At 44.9% G+C, this 17594-nt stretch overlaps 1 protein-coding gene and 1 long non-coding RNA gene across 5 annotated transcripts in view; one reads left to right on the forward strand and one right to left on the reverse strand.

The window, feature by feature from the left end:
- On the forward strand, window positions 1-13120 carry CIAPIN1 (cytokine induced apoptosis inhibitor 1). Of its 4 annotated transcripts, none has more exons than XM_040253908.1 (9): window positions 1-104; window positions 4102-4283; window positions 4944-5096; window positions 6531-6607; window positions 8072-8234; window positions 9671-9744; window positions 10886-11001; window positions 11479-11560; window positions 12067-13120. In XM_040253908.1, exons 2-9 carry the CDS (start codon window positions 4127-4129, stop codon window positions 12175-12177), a joined length of 933 nt encoding a protein of 310 aa, XP_040109842.1. In that variant the 5' UTR covers window positions 1-104; window positions 4102-4126; the 3' UTR covers window positions 12178-13120. The 4 variants fall into 4 exon arrangements, with proteins under 4 accessions (XP_040109842.1, XP_040109840.1, XP_040109839.1 ...); XM_040253906.1 differs by having other exon boundaries at window positions 12-104; window positions 4109-4283; XM_040253905.1 differs by having other exon boundaries at window positions 13-104; window positions 4109-4283; window positions 6528-6607.
- Window positions 11238-17594, reverse strand: part of LOC120873144 — a 19762-nt gene continuing 13405 nt past the window's right edge. The window contains exon 3 of the long non-coding RNA XR_005723392.1: window positions 11238-11322. This is a non-coding gene — a long non-coding RNA (uncharacterized LOC120873144). The remainder of the gene's footprint in view (window positions 11323-17594) is intronic.

Consider the following 17594-nt stretch of genomic DNA (forward strand, 5'->3'; position numbering starts at 1 on the left):
ACTTCCGCCCGCCCCAGCGCAGCGGGAGTTTCCGCTTCTCGCGAGAGGCGCGAGGTGTGGAGCCGGCGGATGCGGAGAAGCCGGGAGCGGGCTCAGGGCGGCAGGTGAGCGCTCTTCTGGTGGTCCGTGAGCTCGATCTTCCCCAACAGTCCTCTCCCAACCCATTCTCTTCTCTACATCGGCTCTTTTACCATTTCCAGGCCCGTCCTTCGGCGGAAACGTGGCCGTGGCCACCTCCCTGAGGACCACCCCTGGGTTTCGCCTGGAGGAAGCCGGTGTGAGAGGGGCTGGGCTGGCCCTGTCTTCCCCGGGGCCCCTGAAGTGGTGGCTTTGGCCTTCTCCGGGCTGCCTTATCTCCCGCGCAGCCGGACCCAGCCTGAGGCCCGGGGGACAGCGCTGAGCGCGGAGTCTGGAACCCACTTCTGCTAGTAGCAAGCTGTTATGACCTTGAGTCTCCGTCCCTCTTTACAAACATCGGGGAAGCTGAAATTTCCGTCTTGGGGGTTCCCTGGAGCCCCAGGTTGTAAATTTGAACCTGTGTCTTCCCCGAACCTCCAAGGTGTTGAGTTGGTATTACTGAGTATTCCTAAACTTGCCAGGTTGGAAAAGCCATCAGGATGCTTGTTAGTAAATTGGATCCGGAGATCTTTCTCCTGGAGAATCGATTCAATACCTCTGAATGTACCCCTGGAATCTTATTTTAACGTGCCTCCGGGTGATTTCGATTATCTGCAAGTTTGGGAAAGGCTGGTGGCCTTTATTCTCACATTGAGTGCCAAGCTATGCATGACTCAGGGAGGTCATGGGCTAGTCACTGAACAGAAATGTAAATACGGAGTGCTTCACTGGGAAATTAATCAACAAGGAAGGCTTCATAATAGTCGAAAGAAGTAAATGATTTTGGGGGCTAGAGATAACGGAGGGCCATTCTGTAAATTTTGTGCAGTTAGACCCTTTTCTCTTTTGCATCTTTGCAACTTTAATCTTTTCAGTTAGCTTATCAACTCTAGTCTTTTCAATTACCTCTTCTTGACCCTGTGTGAGTGTCGGGGAAGCCTCCCTTTAAGCCAGAACTACTCCCCCGGTGTTAAAATTTCAGATCCATATTTCTAGATTTTGGTAAAGCCCTACTGATCTCTCCATGAGGTTTTGTTTTCTGAGTTCTGTCCACTCATCTTCGAGCGAATCTCTTGTGGAAAATCTAGCATTTGCTTGGAGACAAAGTTGTCCATTTCTTTTCCTTTGAGTTTACTACTTCCTTAGAGATTATCACCTTTTTTTCTGTGTGTGTTTCAGTTTATTTGAATTAAAAATTTCCTGATAACTGTCAGTATTCTCAGAATTTTTTTAATACATATGACTTGAAAGGATTTGATCCTTGATTTGAACTGAAATCCAAACTTCAATCTTTTTTTTAAAATTCTTCCCCTCCCCCATCCTTAAAGGAAGCCAAATGCCTCAAAATTTGATGTTTACGGGTGTCTTAAAAATAAGTGAATCTCCAGAAGTTGTTCTTAGATAAATCCATTGACATGACAGTGACTTCTACTCTACCATTTTAATGAAACTGGGGCTCTGAGTCACACTTCCAAGTATGTTGACTTAGGTGCCAGACATTTTTTCCTTATGTCTTTTTAGAAAAAACATTGACAACAACGTAAAACTCTGATGATGAATAACATCACACTTTGCTTTTAGATATTTAAAAGAACACTGTGTCCCATTTTATTCGGAAAATGCTGACCACAAATGGTGGCTGTGTCTTGTTTTTTGAGGGTTAATGTTTAATAAATGTATTTTATGAGCTCCCTGTTGCCATAGAAGATTAGTTTCGGGGGATATGGAACACAGAGCACTTTCCAGTCTTCTAATTTACGGACACAATCCCACTGGAGTACTGTATAAGATGTCATAAAGTATGGCTCTCATGTTGTGTAATTTTAACAATGAAAAAGCAGCTTCACATCTCTCCTTGGGGAGTCCTCCCAGCTGGCAAGGCTGAGGAGGAACAAGATTTTATCGGACTGTTTGAAGCAAAGGCAAATAAACTGGCCCCGGAGAAGTGGAGGCTCAGAGTTCTCTGAGAACATTATTTTATTGAGCTTTATGTGCCAGGCCCTGCTGAGTGCTTTGCATATTTTTATCTTCTTATTTACCTCTTGCCACCGCCCTGCAAAACTTAAGATCATTATTCCTACTTTATTAATGAGAAAAGAGAGAGGCTAATCACAGATCCATGGTTATGTAGCCAATGAATAGAAGATCTAGAGCTAGACAGAACCCCAGTTCATTTCTGTTGGAAGCCTGTGCTCTGTAAAACTCTGCCTCCTTTAAGTTTGCTGAAAAGGTCTAGAGATCTGGCCTTCTGCGTTTCTCTTGCTAATGAGTAGCCTTTGGCCCCTTGGTTCTTGCATGAGGGTTTTTCTGTGAGTACAGTGCAAGGTTGGTATAGTGGGAAAGGATCTTTTTCCATGGTCCCAAGGGAGAACTTGTTTCAGCATCATTCTAGAAACAAGTCGTTTATTTCTTATAACTTCATGCCCAGCAGTCCGTATTCCTGCCTTTTGCAGTCAGTTCTTAAATGTGAGATCCCAAGTTGCTCACTTGAAAGACTTGTAGGGTTCTTCCTCAACATCATGTTACAGTTGAGAGCTTAAGGTTTCAGTTCTTGATTGTGTGCTTTTTAGGGATTAAAAAAGCCACAATGTAGTAAATAAGGAATCCTGTTTGTCTGATAACACTTGGCATCCTTTTACTGCACCTCGAAGGCAGGTTAAGATAATAAAGGTATTCCACAAGGAAAGAATCACATAAAAGGCATGATGGAGTGAAAAATGCCAGGATTTTCCATTGAACAAGGGGAGGCAGGAGATACAGGTAGAGCGCCTGGAGATTACAGAGCACCTGGATCCAGGAGACTGAGGAGATTTGACTTTGCTCTAGAAACTAAAAGCCTTAGTAACTCCTTTAGAAGATGAACGACAAAATGAAAAGTACTACCATATTTAAGGATGCCTGGCTAACCTCAGTATGTTTTAATAGGCTGAAAGGCAAATCATTTGAAGGGAACATTTTGAAAGAAGGAAGTGTGTGTGTGCCTGGCTTAAGCTCAGTCCCGGAATGTTTGTGGTGACATAATTGTTACTGGGTTAGCCACCTCTCAGAAGACAGAAGTGTCCGCTTAAGACTGATCCATGCATGACCTCTCTCCTGCAGCTTCTGTCTTCATGTCATTTGGTAGCGCTATCTGCAGGCAGGGACTCAGCGTCATTAATGTTTAAGAAAGGGAACTAAGTAGACTGCTCTCTTGCTGGCCTGAGTGCATCGTGAGGACACTGTATACTTGTCTGAGTATCAAGTGAAAGAGAAAGTTGACTCCGGTGGGAGGAAATTTCCGTAGGTTGAAAGCGTGGGTTTTACAGTCATACAGACTGGGATTCAAATCCCAGCTGTTTCTTTATCCACACAACACTTAACCAGTTATGTGACCTGGGCAAAATCAACAGCTTGTGTCCTGACTAAAATGGGAGTATTACCTAGTTTAAGGTTATGCTTGGGTTCATTTGAGATAACGTATATTAAATGCTTTGAAGAGTTTGGCTAATATTAATTGTTAAGGAAAGACATGGTAGATACCACTGATCACTGCAGAGTCAGTGGAATTGAATTTTCATATCTTGATGAATGGGGAAATATCATTATTCAGTTTGCTAAATTTACATATGTTGTCTCTTTTTTAAAACATCTCAGCTTGTGGTTAGGATATGGCAGCCAACTTATTTGCCTCCCTTGCTGAGTCATACTTCTGCTTAATTAATGTCCTGTGTGTTTTATATTTCGTTCAAGCTGAGTTTTCATATCAAAGAGAAAATAATCGTTGTGCCTTCAACCTCCTTACTTGACTCCCCAGTCAGAATTCTCACCGAGGAAGCCACCTGCCATGTTTGGGAATGTTGGGGTTATGAAACCTTGGATAATGGATTTGTTTAATCACACCCTGCTATCTACAGTGAGATTTTCTAATGGGAGGTCAAAATTAGGTATAATTCTAATCATTCCATGTTTGTCTCGGCTCAGTCTTGACTCTTTTTTGGCCCGTAGCTTTTAGGTCCACAGCACTGCGGGAATGGCAGATTTTGGGATCTCGGCTGGCCAGTTTGTGGCAGTGATCTGGGATAAGTCATCCCCGGCGGAGGCTCTGAAAGATCTGGTGGATAAGCTTCAAGCCTTAACTGGCGATGAGGGCCGAGTGTCTGTGGAAAATATCAACCAGCTGTTGCAGTGTAAGTACCTGCGCAGGGTGTCTTTCAGGGCAGACAGTTATGGTGGGGGTGATGCTTTCCTGTCGTTCCTTGATGGCTGGGTTTTTGTTTCAGGTGGCACATGCTAATAGTTGTTTCAGTTGAGGTATAGTGGACTTAGATACAGTTGATGATCTGTATAAGCAGGTTCTTATTTCTTATGACTTCATGCTTAGCCGTTTAGTCATGTCCAACTCTTTGTGACCCTTTGGACTGTAGCCTGCCAGGCTCCTCTGACCATGGAATTCTCCAGGCAAGAATACTGGAGTGGGTTGCCCTTTCCTTGATCTTTGCCATTTCCAAGATCTCCAAGGGATCTTCCCAACCCAGGGATTGAACCCACGTCTCCTGCATTGCAGGCAGGTTCTTTACTCATTGAACCTGTTTCACATCTTTTTTTTTTAAAGGTTGTTTTTCATCCACCTTCTTTTTTTACTTTTTCTCCTGAGCATGTAAAAGAAGTTAGTATGACTGAGGGAGAGCAAGCGTCCTTGCCCCACTTGCTAGTAACGGTGGTATAATAGCATTTGCAGAACAGGCAGGTGTTTATTTTATGGGGCCACGCATGTAGCTTTTGTGGGGGCTTGGTCAATGGCTTCTGGGGCCCAAGGGACCACTAATTAGAGTCTTCCTTCTTTTCAGCTGCCCACAAAGAATCTAGCTTTGACATTGTTTTGTCGGGTGTAATTCCTGGAAGCACCACTCTGCACAGTGCTGAGATTTTGGCTGAGATGGCCCGGATTCTTCGGCCTGGTGGATGTCTTTTTCTGAAGGAACCAGTAGAGACAGCTGTAGGTAAGGAGATCTTCACTTAAAAGACCAGATCTTCACTTGAAAGACCCACTTAAACCCTAAGATTTAACAGGGTTGAATCTTAGGTATGTTCTCTGCATCTCTCTGAGTAGCAGGTATCATTTGGAGATCAATATTCCTATACAAAACCTTATCCTTAGGGATAAGTTACTGTAAAACTCTGAACCACATATCCGAATATATTGTGATCTTTGACCCGTTAGTTGTAAAATAGAAGGAAACTGCTCATCTGAAAATGGCTGGATCCTTCAAAGGTGAATGGTTTAACCGGTACATCCACACAATGGAAAACTATGCAGCAGTGAAAAAGGAACAGCCGCTTGCCACATGCAGCAGTTTGGATGAGTCTCAAGGGAATCACGCTCCGTGAAAGAAATCCAGTCTCCAAAGCTTACATGCTGTATGATTCCATTCACAGAACATTCTTGAAATAACAAAGTTATAGTGACAGGGAACAGGGTAGCCATTGTCAGCAGTTAGGATCAGGAGGGAATGGTGTTCATGAGGCTATAAAGGGGGTAGTATGAGGGTTCCTTGTGGTGATGAAGACTATACACACACACACAAGTGTATGTAAAAGTGGTGAGATCGGGATAAGCTCTATGGACTGTATTATTACACAAGTAACAGTTTCCCAGCCTTCATACTATGTAATAACTGTATAAGATATTACCATGGGGAGGTGAGGGGAAGGGTCCTCTGAACCTCCCTGAACTTTTTTAAAATTTACTATACATCTATAGTATTTCAAACTCAAAAATTAAAATATAGTCCAAGAGTGATGAGGTAAGTATTGATTCATGTGAAACTAAAGATAGAATCCAAGAAATAAAAACCTTAAAAATTTTTTTTTGCTTAGTGGTAAAGCTGTCAGAGTCATTCTAGAGTTTTAGCATTTTAGACTTTCTATCAAAATGTGATGCATTATTTCTTCAAATATGATAATAGAAATGAAAGTATTTTGAAACATATAGAGGTGTTTATGTGGAAACACAAACCTGTGATGTTAGGAGCAGATATAGCCTTCTTTGCCAGGAGGTAAACCCTGAGTGGCTAAAAACAGCGTCTTACCAGAACCATACAAAGATACTTGTATACAGTTTCTAATCCTCTTTCTCAGTCATTATCCAGCAGCCTCTGTAAGGTTAAGTATTTCTCAGAAACAGAGAGCGATAAGAAACAATAATAAAGGATTTATTGTATAGGAGCACTTTGAACAACCAAAAGGATTTCTCTAATTAAAATATCATCATTAAAAAATATATATACATATTTATATTGTATATAAATATATTTATAGTCTATTGAACAGAATAGGTTATTATTATTTTAATGCCCTGTTGACTAGGATAGAGCCTTTATAATTTTTCTTGCATTGGCCTATAAAGCTACTAATTGAGGTTTTCCTCTTAGCAGTTAACAATAGCAAAGTGAAGACGGCATCTAAGCTGTGTTCAGCCCTGACTCTTTCTGGTCTTGTGGAAGTAAAAGAGGTATGTTTATAGACAACCTTCTTCGCTGGGAATTTAAGCCTTGGATGACTAAACCCAGTATATCTTTGTCAGACGATACACAGAGAATCTGGGAGAAATAACAACCCTGAAGGTGAGGTAAGCATTGTCACTTAGACTAGCAAACAAGTTGAGAAGATACCTGATGCCTTGAAGGACAAGACCTCTAAAATCAGCCTCTTCTGGAGAGACTCAGCTTGGGCCCATGTGGGTTGGGCCATTTTCTGGTCTCAGTACTGGTGGTGACGCCTGAGGCAGAAAGGGAGCAACACATCTCTTAGTGGATGCAAGTCTTAGGCCCACATGGAAGGCAGTTGCCTGTAATTATCACACAATTATTACACAAATCTTACACAGTTATTTTCCTCAGCTTTTTGGTGGGAAGCTGGAATAGGTTGGAGGGGAAATCCTTTTCTGACAATTCAGTAGAAATATTAACATTAAACAGAGGTATTCATGGTTCTGCATTCTTCTCCCATGCCGAAATGTTCTTGTGTGAGAGGTAGGTGTTATATCGCAACAGTTGTTATACTTGGATCTGTACATGGCCGCGGGCCTCAGTTTCTTTATACGTTCCCTTTTTTATTTTTCTTTTTAGTTAAAGTTCTTCCATTTTTTTATTCTAAATTATGTGATGTTCATAAAACTTCAATTAAGACCAAAGAATTTAAAGTGACATCTCAGACCTTGCTTATACTTCCCTCCCTAGAGGAAGTCACCAATACATTTTTTGGTGTGGCTGTTCAGACATTTTATGTATTTACAAGAGTGTTGTGTGTGTGTGTGTGTCTATACACTGTTAATGTAAATCAAGTCCCATTATCCATTGTTCAGTCACTAGCTCTTTTCCCCACCTTCAGATACGCTCGACATTTATCCATATCAGTGTATTCCCCACTTGGTTATTAATGATGGAACAACATTCAGTGGTATAAATGGAGTATGATTTTTGTGGTCATTCATTCCTTAATTGTTGGACGCAGAGGTGGTACCCTCTTCTGTTTTTCCTACCTTTACTGCCTGCTGCTTTGTCTCAAGGAACATAAAAAGCATTTCCCTCCCCCTTGGTTCACTTTCTCTACCACATATTTCACTTCTAGCCTCTTTATCATGGGCATGCTTATCCGCTGTAGGCTTTGATCCTATTCAACACACCCAATTCATCTTGATAATTATTATAGTCCCCACAAGGCCTTACACAGCGCCTGTACCCAGTAGACAGCTAGCTGATAAATACTTTCAAACTCTCCATGGAATGGGCTAACTGCAAACATGTAGACAAGTCACTCTCTGGAGCATGTGAGGCGCGAGCCCTTGTCTGTGATCTCCCACTGTCGTGTGCTTCCTCCAGATGCGAGCATCTGACATCCGTGGGGGCACGTGGTACCGTGTCACACTGTGGAAGGACTGTGATGTGCCCTGATCCTCTGATGTCTTGAATTCCAGCTACAGCACGTGTCCTTGAGCCCTGAGGAGATTCAGTCTGTCCGAGAGCACCTGGGTTACCACAGCGACAGTCTGCTCTCTGTGCAGATCACAGGCAAAAAGCCCAACTTTGAAGTGGGCTCTTCTAGTCAACTCAAGCTTTCTACTGCCAAGAAGTCTTCCGGTGAGATGGCCTAGGGACATGTCTATCTGAGTGGCTTAGGAGGTCCTATTAGAAACCGAGCCAGAGATCTGAGTGAGGTGGTAAGAACTTTATAGAATCAGCTCCTTCCTTAGTTTCTCTCATTTCCAAATAGAAGGATGCTTAATGTACTGCTGTCCTGGGCATATTCATAATCCGAAACTGAAGTGGCACGTAGATATTACCTAGTTCAGCCCCTCCTCCTGCACCAGAGGATGCTGAGGCCTCCAGGTTCCAGAGTCCAGAGTTCTGAGTCCTGTAGCTTCATTTGCTAATGAAGTCTTTCCAGACCCCAGAATCATGACACTTAAACCCTCTGAAGACCTCCCAGGGGCAGTCATGGCAGATAAGTGCCCTGTTCCTCTTCCCGTGTGTCCTTTTCTCTGTGCCACTGAAGTCAGCTTTTCTTTCTTTGAGCATTTTAAGACACTTATAAAAATAGCTCTTCTGTTTAGAAAATTACACCCAGTCCTTTGTCATCATTCTCTCCCTTCCTATCACTTTCTTTTAATGCCCAGGTTGAGAAAAATTGTCCCAGCTGTGAGGTAGACAGAAATTTACAAGTACATTCACACTGCTGTGTTTTGGCTATCCAACCTGAATCTTCAAGAAATTCTTTGGCATCCTAAGCTTTGGATTCACAGTTCCAGAGCAGCTAGGATCTGCTTAGATGACCTGCCCTGTGGGGGTCTGAGCATCCAGTTGTGACAGTGATCACAGGGGGCACACTTTGCCCCCCAAGCCCACTTCATGAGCCAGCCCACACTGAAGCCCCCGGAAAGGGAATCAGGAGGTGTAATTGTCACTGATTTGTTCTTAAACTACCACCATCAGCTCCAGAGCCCGTTTTCTTGTCTATAACAGGTTTACATGAGACCAAAGCTTTGCTATTCATAATGCTTTTTGGCACACTTTCTCATTTAATCTGCAAATCTCCTGCTGTGGGTATAGGGAATACTATTAAGCCCCATGCTCTAGGGATTGAAATTAAGAAGAGGAGGAGAAAGCAAGCTGGAGTGGAAGTTTAAAGCGTTAGGCAGACTGTGTCTGTATTTGTGTGTATTTGTGGCTGTATGGAACTGGCCCAAGTATCTAAATCTGTTTCCTCATAAGATTAGGATGACAGATAACTTTGCTCATGAGGTGGTTAGCAAGACTAAACCATATAACATATGTAAAGTGTTTAATATGTAGTATTAGTATCTGGCACAAAGCAAGTGCTTAACAAAGGATGACTTTTCTTACCATAAAGTGACGGGTCCTTTATAAGTGGTTGAGCCGGGCTTTGAGCCCAAGTGTTTTGACTCCCAGTCCAGTGTGTTCCCTGCACAGCCTTAAAGGAAAGCACTTAATATGTGTGTGGACCTTGTTTCCGGCTGCTTTTCTGGAGCTCGTTTTCTTTTATTGGTTGAACTCAGGGAAGCCTGCTGTGGACCCTGCAGCTGCCAAGCTCTGGACCCTCTCGGCCAATGATATGGAGGATGAGAGTGTGGTGAGTCAGCTCTGTGGTCACCTGATGGCTTTCTTTTAGGCTTCCCTCAGCTCAGTTGGTAAAGAATCCGCCTGCAATGCAAGAGACCCCAGTTCGACTCCTGGGTCAGGAAGATCTGCTGGAGAAGGGATAGGCTACCCACTCCAGTATTCTTGGGCTTCCCTTGTGGCTTAGCTGGTAAAGAATCTGACTGCAATGTAGGAGACCTGGGTTTGATCCCTGGGTTGGGAAGATCCCCTGGAGAAGGGAAAGGCTACACATTCCACTATTCTGTCCTGGAGAATTGCATGAACTGTGTAGCCCGTGGGGTTGCAAATAGTTGGACATGACTGAGCGACATTCATGTTGGGTAGGAGTGGTCATAGTTTGGAATGGACTCTCTGAATTCGTAAGTGTGAAAGCAGTTAAAACCCAGCCTTGGGGTGGTGCCTGACACTGGTGTTTTTGACTCGGAAACGCCACATTGGTGGCATCTTACATTTCCTTTTCAGCATCTTTCCCCACAGATTTTCTTGTTCTCACTTCATGTGATATACTGAAGACTCTTGTAGGCATGTGTAAACCTAAAAAGAGTTTGTCAGCTAAAATATTTTTTGGCTTCTCCATCTGGACAAGATACCAAATGCTCACTGTATTAAAATCTCATATCTGTGCTTTCTATAATAAAATGCTTCATTTCTGCAACTATCGAGGTCAGTGGTAAGCAAAATAGATGATGGTTTGTGTCCTCATAGAACTTGCAGATTAATTGTCCTCACAAATTACCCAAGTGTATATATTATTATTGCCCTTTCCCCTGAAATTATATGGAAAATATTCCATCCCCTTTTCTCGCGTAACAGCCCTTATATATTCAAGTACATGTAACAGTTCCCTGTTCTTCCTGCTCCCTCCCTCCCACTCTTCACACACATACTCTCTGCACATCATAAATGAGTTCCCAGGCCCCTCACAACCCAGTACAGCTTCCATGCCCACGGTTTACTTGCTGTGTGGGCAGCTTGGGTGTGATGATCAACCCTGGGTAGGACGGTGGACACCTTCTGACACACAGGGGTGAACTGCTGCCATGGCCTGTGACCACATCAGCTGTTCATCAGCAGAGACCATGACTGTGTCATTCATGCCTCCAACACTCTAGGATCTTATCGACTCAGATGAACTGCTGGATGCGGAAGATCTGAAGAAGCCAGACCCAGCTTCCTTGCGGGCCCCTTCCTGTGGGGAAGGGAAAAAGAGGAAAGCCTGCAAGAACTGGTAAGCCTTGAGGTGAGCTGGGGCCGCCTCGAGCCGCCTCTGACTCTCAAAGAATCACTGTATTTTACAATTACTAAAACATATCTTATTGGAAAGTGTGTCAGATGTATAGAAGAGTGTACTAAACAGGTACATTTTAAAGAATACTAAAACGAACACCCAGGTACTGACCACCCAGGTTAAGAATCGGGAACCTTAGACATTGTCTCCGCTGGCTTCCTCAGCCGCGTCTCCCTTCATCTCCTCCCAAGAGGCTACATTCTCCCAAGTTTGGGCTCCTTCTTCTTGACTTTTTTCATAGATTACTATCTCTGTGTGAATCTCCAAACGATACCTTACTTATTGAGTTGTGGAGCCCAAATCTGACTAGGCCAGGAAAGGTCCATGTTTGGATATGTAAAGGCTCAAGGGGAACGGAGGTCTGTCAAGGATTTGGGTGGCAGGAAATCTCACTCATCAGCTCCTGACTTCTCCCAGCACCTGTGGCCTCGCAGAAGAACTGGAAAAAGAGAAGTCGAGGGACCAGATAAGCTCCCAGCCCAAGTCGGCTTGTGGAAATGTGAGTATCTGGATGGTTACTCAGTATTCACAAAGGACTAAAGCATACACAGGCCAGCTCCAGCTTTACAGAAGCTACTACCCAAGTATTGTAACAATAGGTGTACATGCGAGACTGTGTCTCCAGGGAGTAGTGGGAAGACGGGTTATCGCCTGAGCGTGCTATGCCTCCATAGGGAGGCAGGCGCCTGTCATTTCTTATTTCTGGCCCCTTTCTTTCTGCTTCACACGGGCCCAAAGCTACCTAACCATTTGCTACGTGTGGCTATGATTTGAACTGCTGAGAATCCAGAAGTATGCCCAGCTAAGGAATTTTCTGTAGACCTTTGTCTTTTATGAAATCAGAGCTCTTAAAGACTCTTAGTCTGTGGGTCTCAGCTGGACCTACAGATACTCCCGCTCATTCTCTTCAGGCTGCTGTGGCCATATTATGATACTATCTTCCAGCCCGTATCTCCGGGAGAGCTGACACTCGGCTTCTCGCTAATGGGGCTCTTCTTTCAACAGTGCTACCTGGGCGATGCTTTCCGCTGTGCCAGCTGCCCCTACCTCGGGATGCCAGCCTTCAAACCTGGGGAGAAGGTGCTCCTGAGTGACAGCAACCTCCATGACGCCTAGGAGGGCCTGGCCTGGGGCACACCTGCTCCTCTGCCAGCTCCCGCCTCTCACATCCCACCACATGGTTCCCCCCATCTCCTCTGACTTAGGTCCCTGGTGGGGAGGGTGATCAAGGGACAGAGTGGAGCTGGCCGGGGCACAGTGGTGTGGAGTGCTGCCACAGATCAAGACCAAGGTATCCTGGGGCCCTGCCACCTGAGTAGGGACCTCCTTCACCCAGTTTTAGGTGAATGGTGCTCATCTCCAATAGGCCCCTCTCCCTACATCAGAGTACTGACTGTGACACTCTGGGATCCCGCCGCCCTTGAGTATTGACACTGACAGGGAGGGCCCTGTCTCATTCTAAGCTCTGCAGCGGCGCCCACAGCTTATCTCCCAGAGTTGGTGGTTTATTCACTACGTGGATTTTGGTGACGTGAGTTGAGGGTCTTGTGACCTCAGAGCACCAAGGGAATCACTCGTGGGTTGCCGTGATCACGTCCAGTGTCCTGCTCCCTCCACTCCTCTTCCCCCATCCATGTGTTAGTCTGTTCCATCTGGGTCCTGTTTCATTTCTGTTCATCAGCAGGTATTAAAATTTATGTACTTATGCATACTTGCTGTGAAGAGGGTCTATGTCTGTGTCTGTGATGTCTGACACAGCCACCTAAGCTCACCTGGGACCACAACCATTTTTAGAGAGACTGAGTCACCCCACAGGGAGCCATTCCTGCACTTAGAGATCAGGACCGACCTCCATCGCCTTTAGAAGAGCTCATGCTGGTGAGCATCTAGCGAGAAGCAGGACAGCAGCAGAACCAACAGTAAATCTGAGCAGGAGCTCCTCTGCTCTTGTTCCCCGCCTACACAAACATGAAATTGATCTTGCCAGATAGCAAGAGAGATGGTGTGGATATAAGAGACCCAGGTTTTCCTGTTTCCACAGTAAAGAAAAGTGCCCATTGGTATTTGTCCATTCTGATGGATTTTAGTTATGGGTATGGCTTGACTCTGGAGCTCCGGTGGTAGACTGAGCAGGGCCTGAGTATGACAGGACATCCCTGCTGTGGTTAGGTTATATTGTGTGGTGGATGTGAGAGGATTTGCAGATAAAGTCCCTTACGGAACCCTCATACACCGTTGGTGGGAATGTACAACATTGGTGCAGCCACTGTGAAAAACAGTATGGAGGTTTCTGCCATACAACCCAGCAAATGTACTCCTGGATTTATATCCCAAAAACCCAAAAGCTAATTTGAAAAGATATATGCACCCCAGTGTTCATAGCAGTACTATTTACAGTTGCCAAGAATGGAAGCAACCTAATGTCCGTCAACAGATGCATAATAAACAACATTGAAGATGGTATATACATACAATGGAATGCTACTTGGCCATAAAAAATGAAATTTTGCCTTTTGCAACAACATGGATGGACTTGGAGGGCATTAGGCGAAGTGACATGAGAAATGATATCAGTTATATATGAAAGCTAAAAAATACAACAAACTAGTGAATGTAACAAAAAAGCAGAAGTCAGAGATACAGAGAACAAACTAGTTACGAGTTCAGCAGGTGGGGGCCAATATAGGGGTAGGGGAGTAAGCGGTGTAAACTATTAGGTATAAAATAACTGCATAGATATACTGTTATACAACATGGGGACTATAACCAATATTTTATAATAACTAAATGGAGTATAACCTTGAAAAATCATGAATCACTATACTGTACACCTATAACATATACAGCATCTATACTTCAATAAAAATAATAATTGGGAGAAAACGTCCTCCATGGACCTTCAGCCTTTTTATCCTTCATGGGCCTGACCTAGTCAGTTGATGCTTTATGGGAACTGGAGGACAAGTTTCTCTTGCTGGCCTTGAGTTGCCGTATTATGAGGGATCCACAGGCAAGGGACCACAAGCCACTTCTGAGACCAGGGAGCAGGACCCAATGACTATCAAAGAGAAAACAGGCCCCCAGCCCTGCAATCACACCTGAGAACAGAAATCTGAACTGAATAATCAGAGTTCAGAAGAGGACCCGGGTTTCAGGTGAGACCCAGCTGGTGGGACTCTACATGGGAGCCCAACCTCGTGGTGCCTGGACTTCCAAGCCACAGGATCTGAGATGACAAATGTGTGTGGTGTTAAGCCACTAGATTTGGGGTGGTTCATTATACACCCATGGTAGCCACTCCAGCCCCCAACTAGGCTTAAAGAGAACAGATATTTATCAAGTCAAGCCCTGGGACAGGATGCTGTTAGTGGCTCCCACTGCGGTTGCCAAAGTGAAGGAGGAAAATCTCTACCTGCAGGTTGAAAAGAGAAGATCCTGAGCCAAAGAGCTGGGCTGGGTTTAGCAGAACTCCAGGCAAGTGCCACCAGTTCTTGCTGACTTGATTCTTGTTCTGTGTCCCCGCCACTGCTGGCAAAGTGGGTGATGCCTCCTATCTGGCAGTTAAAGAATCGCAGGCCAGCACTGCTGGGTCGCTCCACATGAGGGCTCAGAGTTGGGGCCAACATGCTGCTGAGCGGCCTGGCTGGCCGGCAGTGCATATGTGGCCTCGGTGCCCAGGTGCCACTCAGCTCAGTGAGTCCACGGAAGGTACACGGGTCCTCACACCTGCGGACTTTAGAAGACAGCAGCTCTGAGGGGAGGTTTTGGAGCCAAAACAGTCTCAGATATCATTGAAAACCACAATTTACATTTGGAGACTGGGTGAGACCCAGAGAATGAGCTAGGACCATCACCTGATGACCTTCAAAGGCACAGGTGACCCAGGTCCTTGGACATTTTGTCAGTGGGCCTGGGTGGGGCTGAGGAATCATTTTTCAGTGAACTCTTTCTAAGGTCATCTCCAAAATCTGACAGCAAACAGTTGGGACTTTCTCCTTTTCTTTGAAGTCACTTTAAAGCACCTAGTGGTGTGGGCAGCCGAGCAAACCACACCTTCCCTGGGGTTAAGACACAGCCGAAACAGAACCACATGAGGAACCACAAGAGAGCTGGAAGGGCGCTGAAAGCAGGGCCTTTGGAGCTGGAGAGTGGGAGGAAGAGAGCAAGTGAGAGCCCAGACCTGCTCCAAACTGAGCGAGCACTTGAGTCACAACATCAAGCAGGGGGTTCCGTGTGCAGGCAAGCATCCCACGGAGCAACCCTGGCCGGCTCCGGTTGTTGGCAGGAGATCAGAGACCTAGCTTTGCAATCCACCTACAGCCGCCTGCTTGCTGTGTGGGGGAGGGGAAGCTACACATGGATCCGCTACCAAGTATGGGTGAGAGCTCGGCCAGGTGGGAACTTCTCACCAAGGGTGCTGGAGTTGGTTTAGGCCATTACCCCTAGAGTGTCAGTTTCAAGGTGTGTGCTCAGTTGCTCAGTCGTGTCCAACTCTTTGCGACCCCATGGACTATAGCCCTGCAGGCTCCTATTTCCTATTCCAGGGGATCTTCCTGACCCAGGGATTGAACCAGAGTCCCTTATGTCTCCTGCACTGGCAGGTGGATTCTTTACCACCTGCGCCACCTGGGAAGCCCTATTAGTTTTAATAATGGCCATATATTAGAATCACCTGGATAGCTTTCCACCTCCAAAAAACAACAAAAACACCATTGCCTGGAATCCTCCTTTTCCAAAGACTAATTAAGTCAGTTTTTCGGAATAGGACTGCAGGTGCTCCATTTTGGCCAAGCTTTCCCAGGTAAGTGTCCCCCAGAACCACTGCCCTAGAGAAATTCTCTGATACCTGTACCAGAAGACAAGCCAAAAAATGTTTAAAGCAGTACTATTTGTAATAGCAAGAACCTGGAAATAATCCAACTGTTTACCAAGCGGATGGGTGAAGGGTTGGTCATCATGTGGGAGAAAAAGATGAGTCACAGCTGTCCATGCACATCAGCGGGAAAGGAACGTGGAGCCACCAAAGCTCCATGAGCAAGTCTCAGAGGAGCCCGTGTATGAGACGCGTTACATTCACATCAAGTTCAGAAGTTGAAAAACATACATGATACATCAATATATCATTAGGAATACACACATGTGCACGGGTATTATGTATACACACATATGACAGAAACATGATCAAGAACGATAAACACTAAACTCAGGAACAAACATGTCTCTGGAGGCTGATAGGAGGATGGGCATATACCTGGTTAAAACTATAAATTCAAAAAGATGCATGCACCCTTACATTTACAGCAGCAGCATTCACAAGAACCAAGACATGGAAGGAACCTAAATGTCCATCAACAGAAGAATGAACAAAGATTAGAAATGTACAGTGGAATGTTACTCAGCCATAAAGAGACAAAATAATGCCATTTGGATGCAATTAGCGATGATCAAACTAAGTCAGAAAGAGAAAGACAAAGACCATACAATATCACTTACATGTGGAATCTAAAATAGGACAAAAATAAACCTATCTGTAAAGCAGAAACGCACAGAGAACAGACTTGTAGTTACCAAGGAGAAGAAGAGGTGGGAAAGGGCTGGGCTGGGAGTTTGGGGTTCAGTTCAGTTCAGTCCCTCAGTCATGTCCGACACTCTGCGACCCCATGAATTGCAGCACGCCAGGCCTCCCTGTCCATCACCAACTCCCGGAGTTCACTCAGATTATTAGATGCAAATTGTTACAAATGAAATAGATGGATAACAGGGTCCTACTGTGCAGCACAGGGAGCTATATTCATTGTCCTGGAATAAACCATAATGGAAAAGAATAGAATAAAAAAGAATGTATGTGTATATGATTATATATACAAATGTATAAATAACTTAGTCATTTTACTGAACAATGGAAATTAACTCAACTATAAGTATAAACCAACTATACTTCAATAAAAATAATAAAATGTACTCATGGGATTTAAATGTATGTAGGTGACTCAATGCCATTATTACTTACCTTTCCCAAAAGGAGGGGCCATGCCAGCCCACACAGGGCAGAAAGAGGAGCCTGGGGAATGCCAAGGCCACAACCCTTATTGGGTTTCTGTGGAAAAAGCAGGGCAGGGGTGGGGCAATGATTGAGGGCCGGCCGGTGGGAGTCATGATAGTGGGTTTTGGAGCGCGGGCGCTGTCCCTCATTGTCTGGTACCCAGCGCTTGGTGATTTGGGGAAATACTGGTTTGGGAAGTGAGTTATATAAAGGAGATGGCTGGGCGGGGTGGGGGTGGGGGCGCTCAGGATTGGTTGAAGAGTTTGCAGTATGATTTTTGCGTCCCTTCGAGAGCCAGATCACAGAGGAGGTGTAACTTGTGACAAATGTATGCCAAAAAGACAAATTCAGAATCTAAAAAACACCGTGGAAAAGCCCCTAGCTCAGTGCTCTCAGCACTGCCTGCACTACATCTGGAATTAGTGGCCACGCAATTCCTAGCAGTGGTTTTCTTCTTCCTCTTCTCCTGTTAACCCCTGGCAGTGTTTCC

The sequence above is a fragment of the Oryx dammah genome, unplaced genomic scaffold, assembly GCF_014754425.2.
Source record: "Oryx dammah isolate SB20612 unplaced genomic scaffold, SCBI_Odam_1.1 HiC_scaffold_13, whole genome shotgun sequence".
NCBI lineage: Eukaryota > Metazoa > Chordata > Mammalia > Artiodactyla > Bovidae > Oryx > Oryx dammah.

What these genes read in the sequence shown, in the direction of transcription:
- CIAPIN1 (XM_040253905.1), top strand. Translation starts at nt 4,127, where the DNA reads ATGGCAGATTTTGGGATCTCGGCTGGCCAGTTTGTGGCAGTGATCTGG. An exon ending in AGGAAAGCCTGCAAGAACTG is followed by an intron (nt 11,002 to 11,478) that starts GTAAGCCTTGAG and finishes GACTTCTCCCAG; the next exon opens with CACCTGTGGCCTCGCAGAAG. An exon ending in CCAAGTCGGCTTGTGGAAAT is followed by an intron (nt 11,561 to 12,066) that starts GTGAGTATCTGG and finishes TTCTTTCAACAG; the next exon opens with TGCTACCTGGGCGATGCTTT.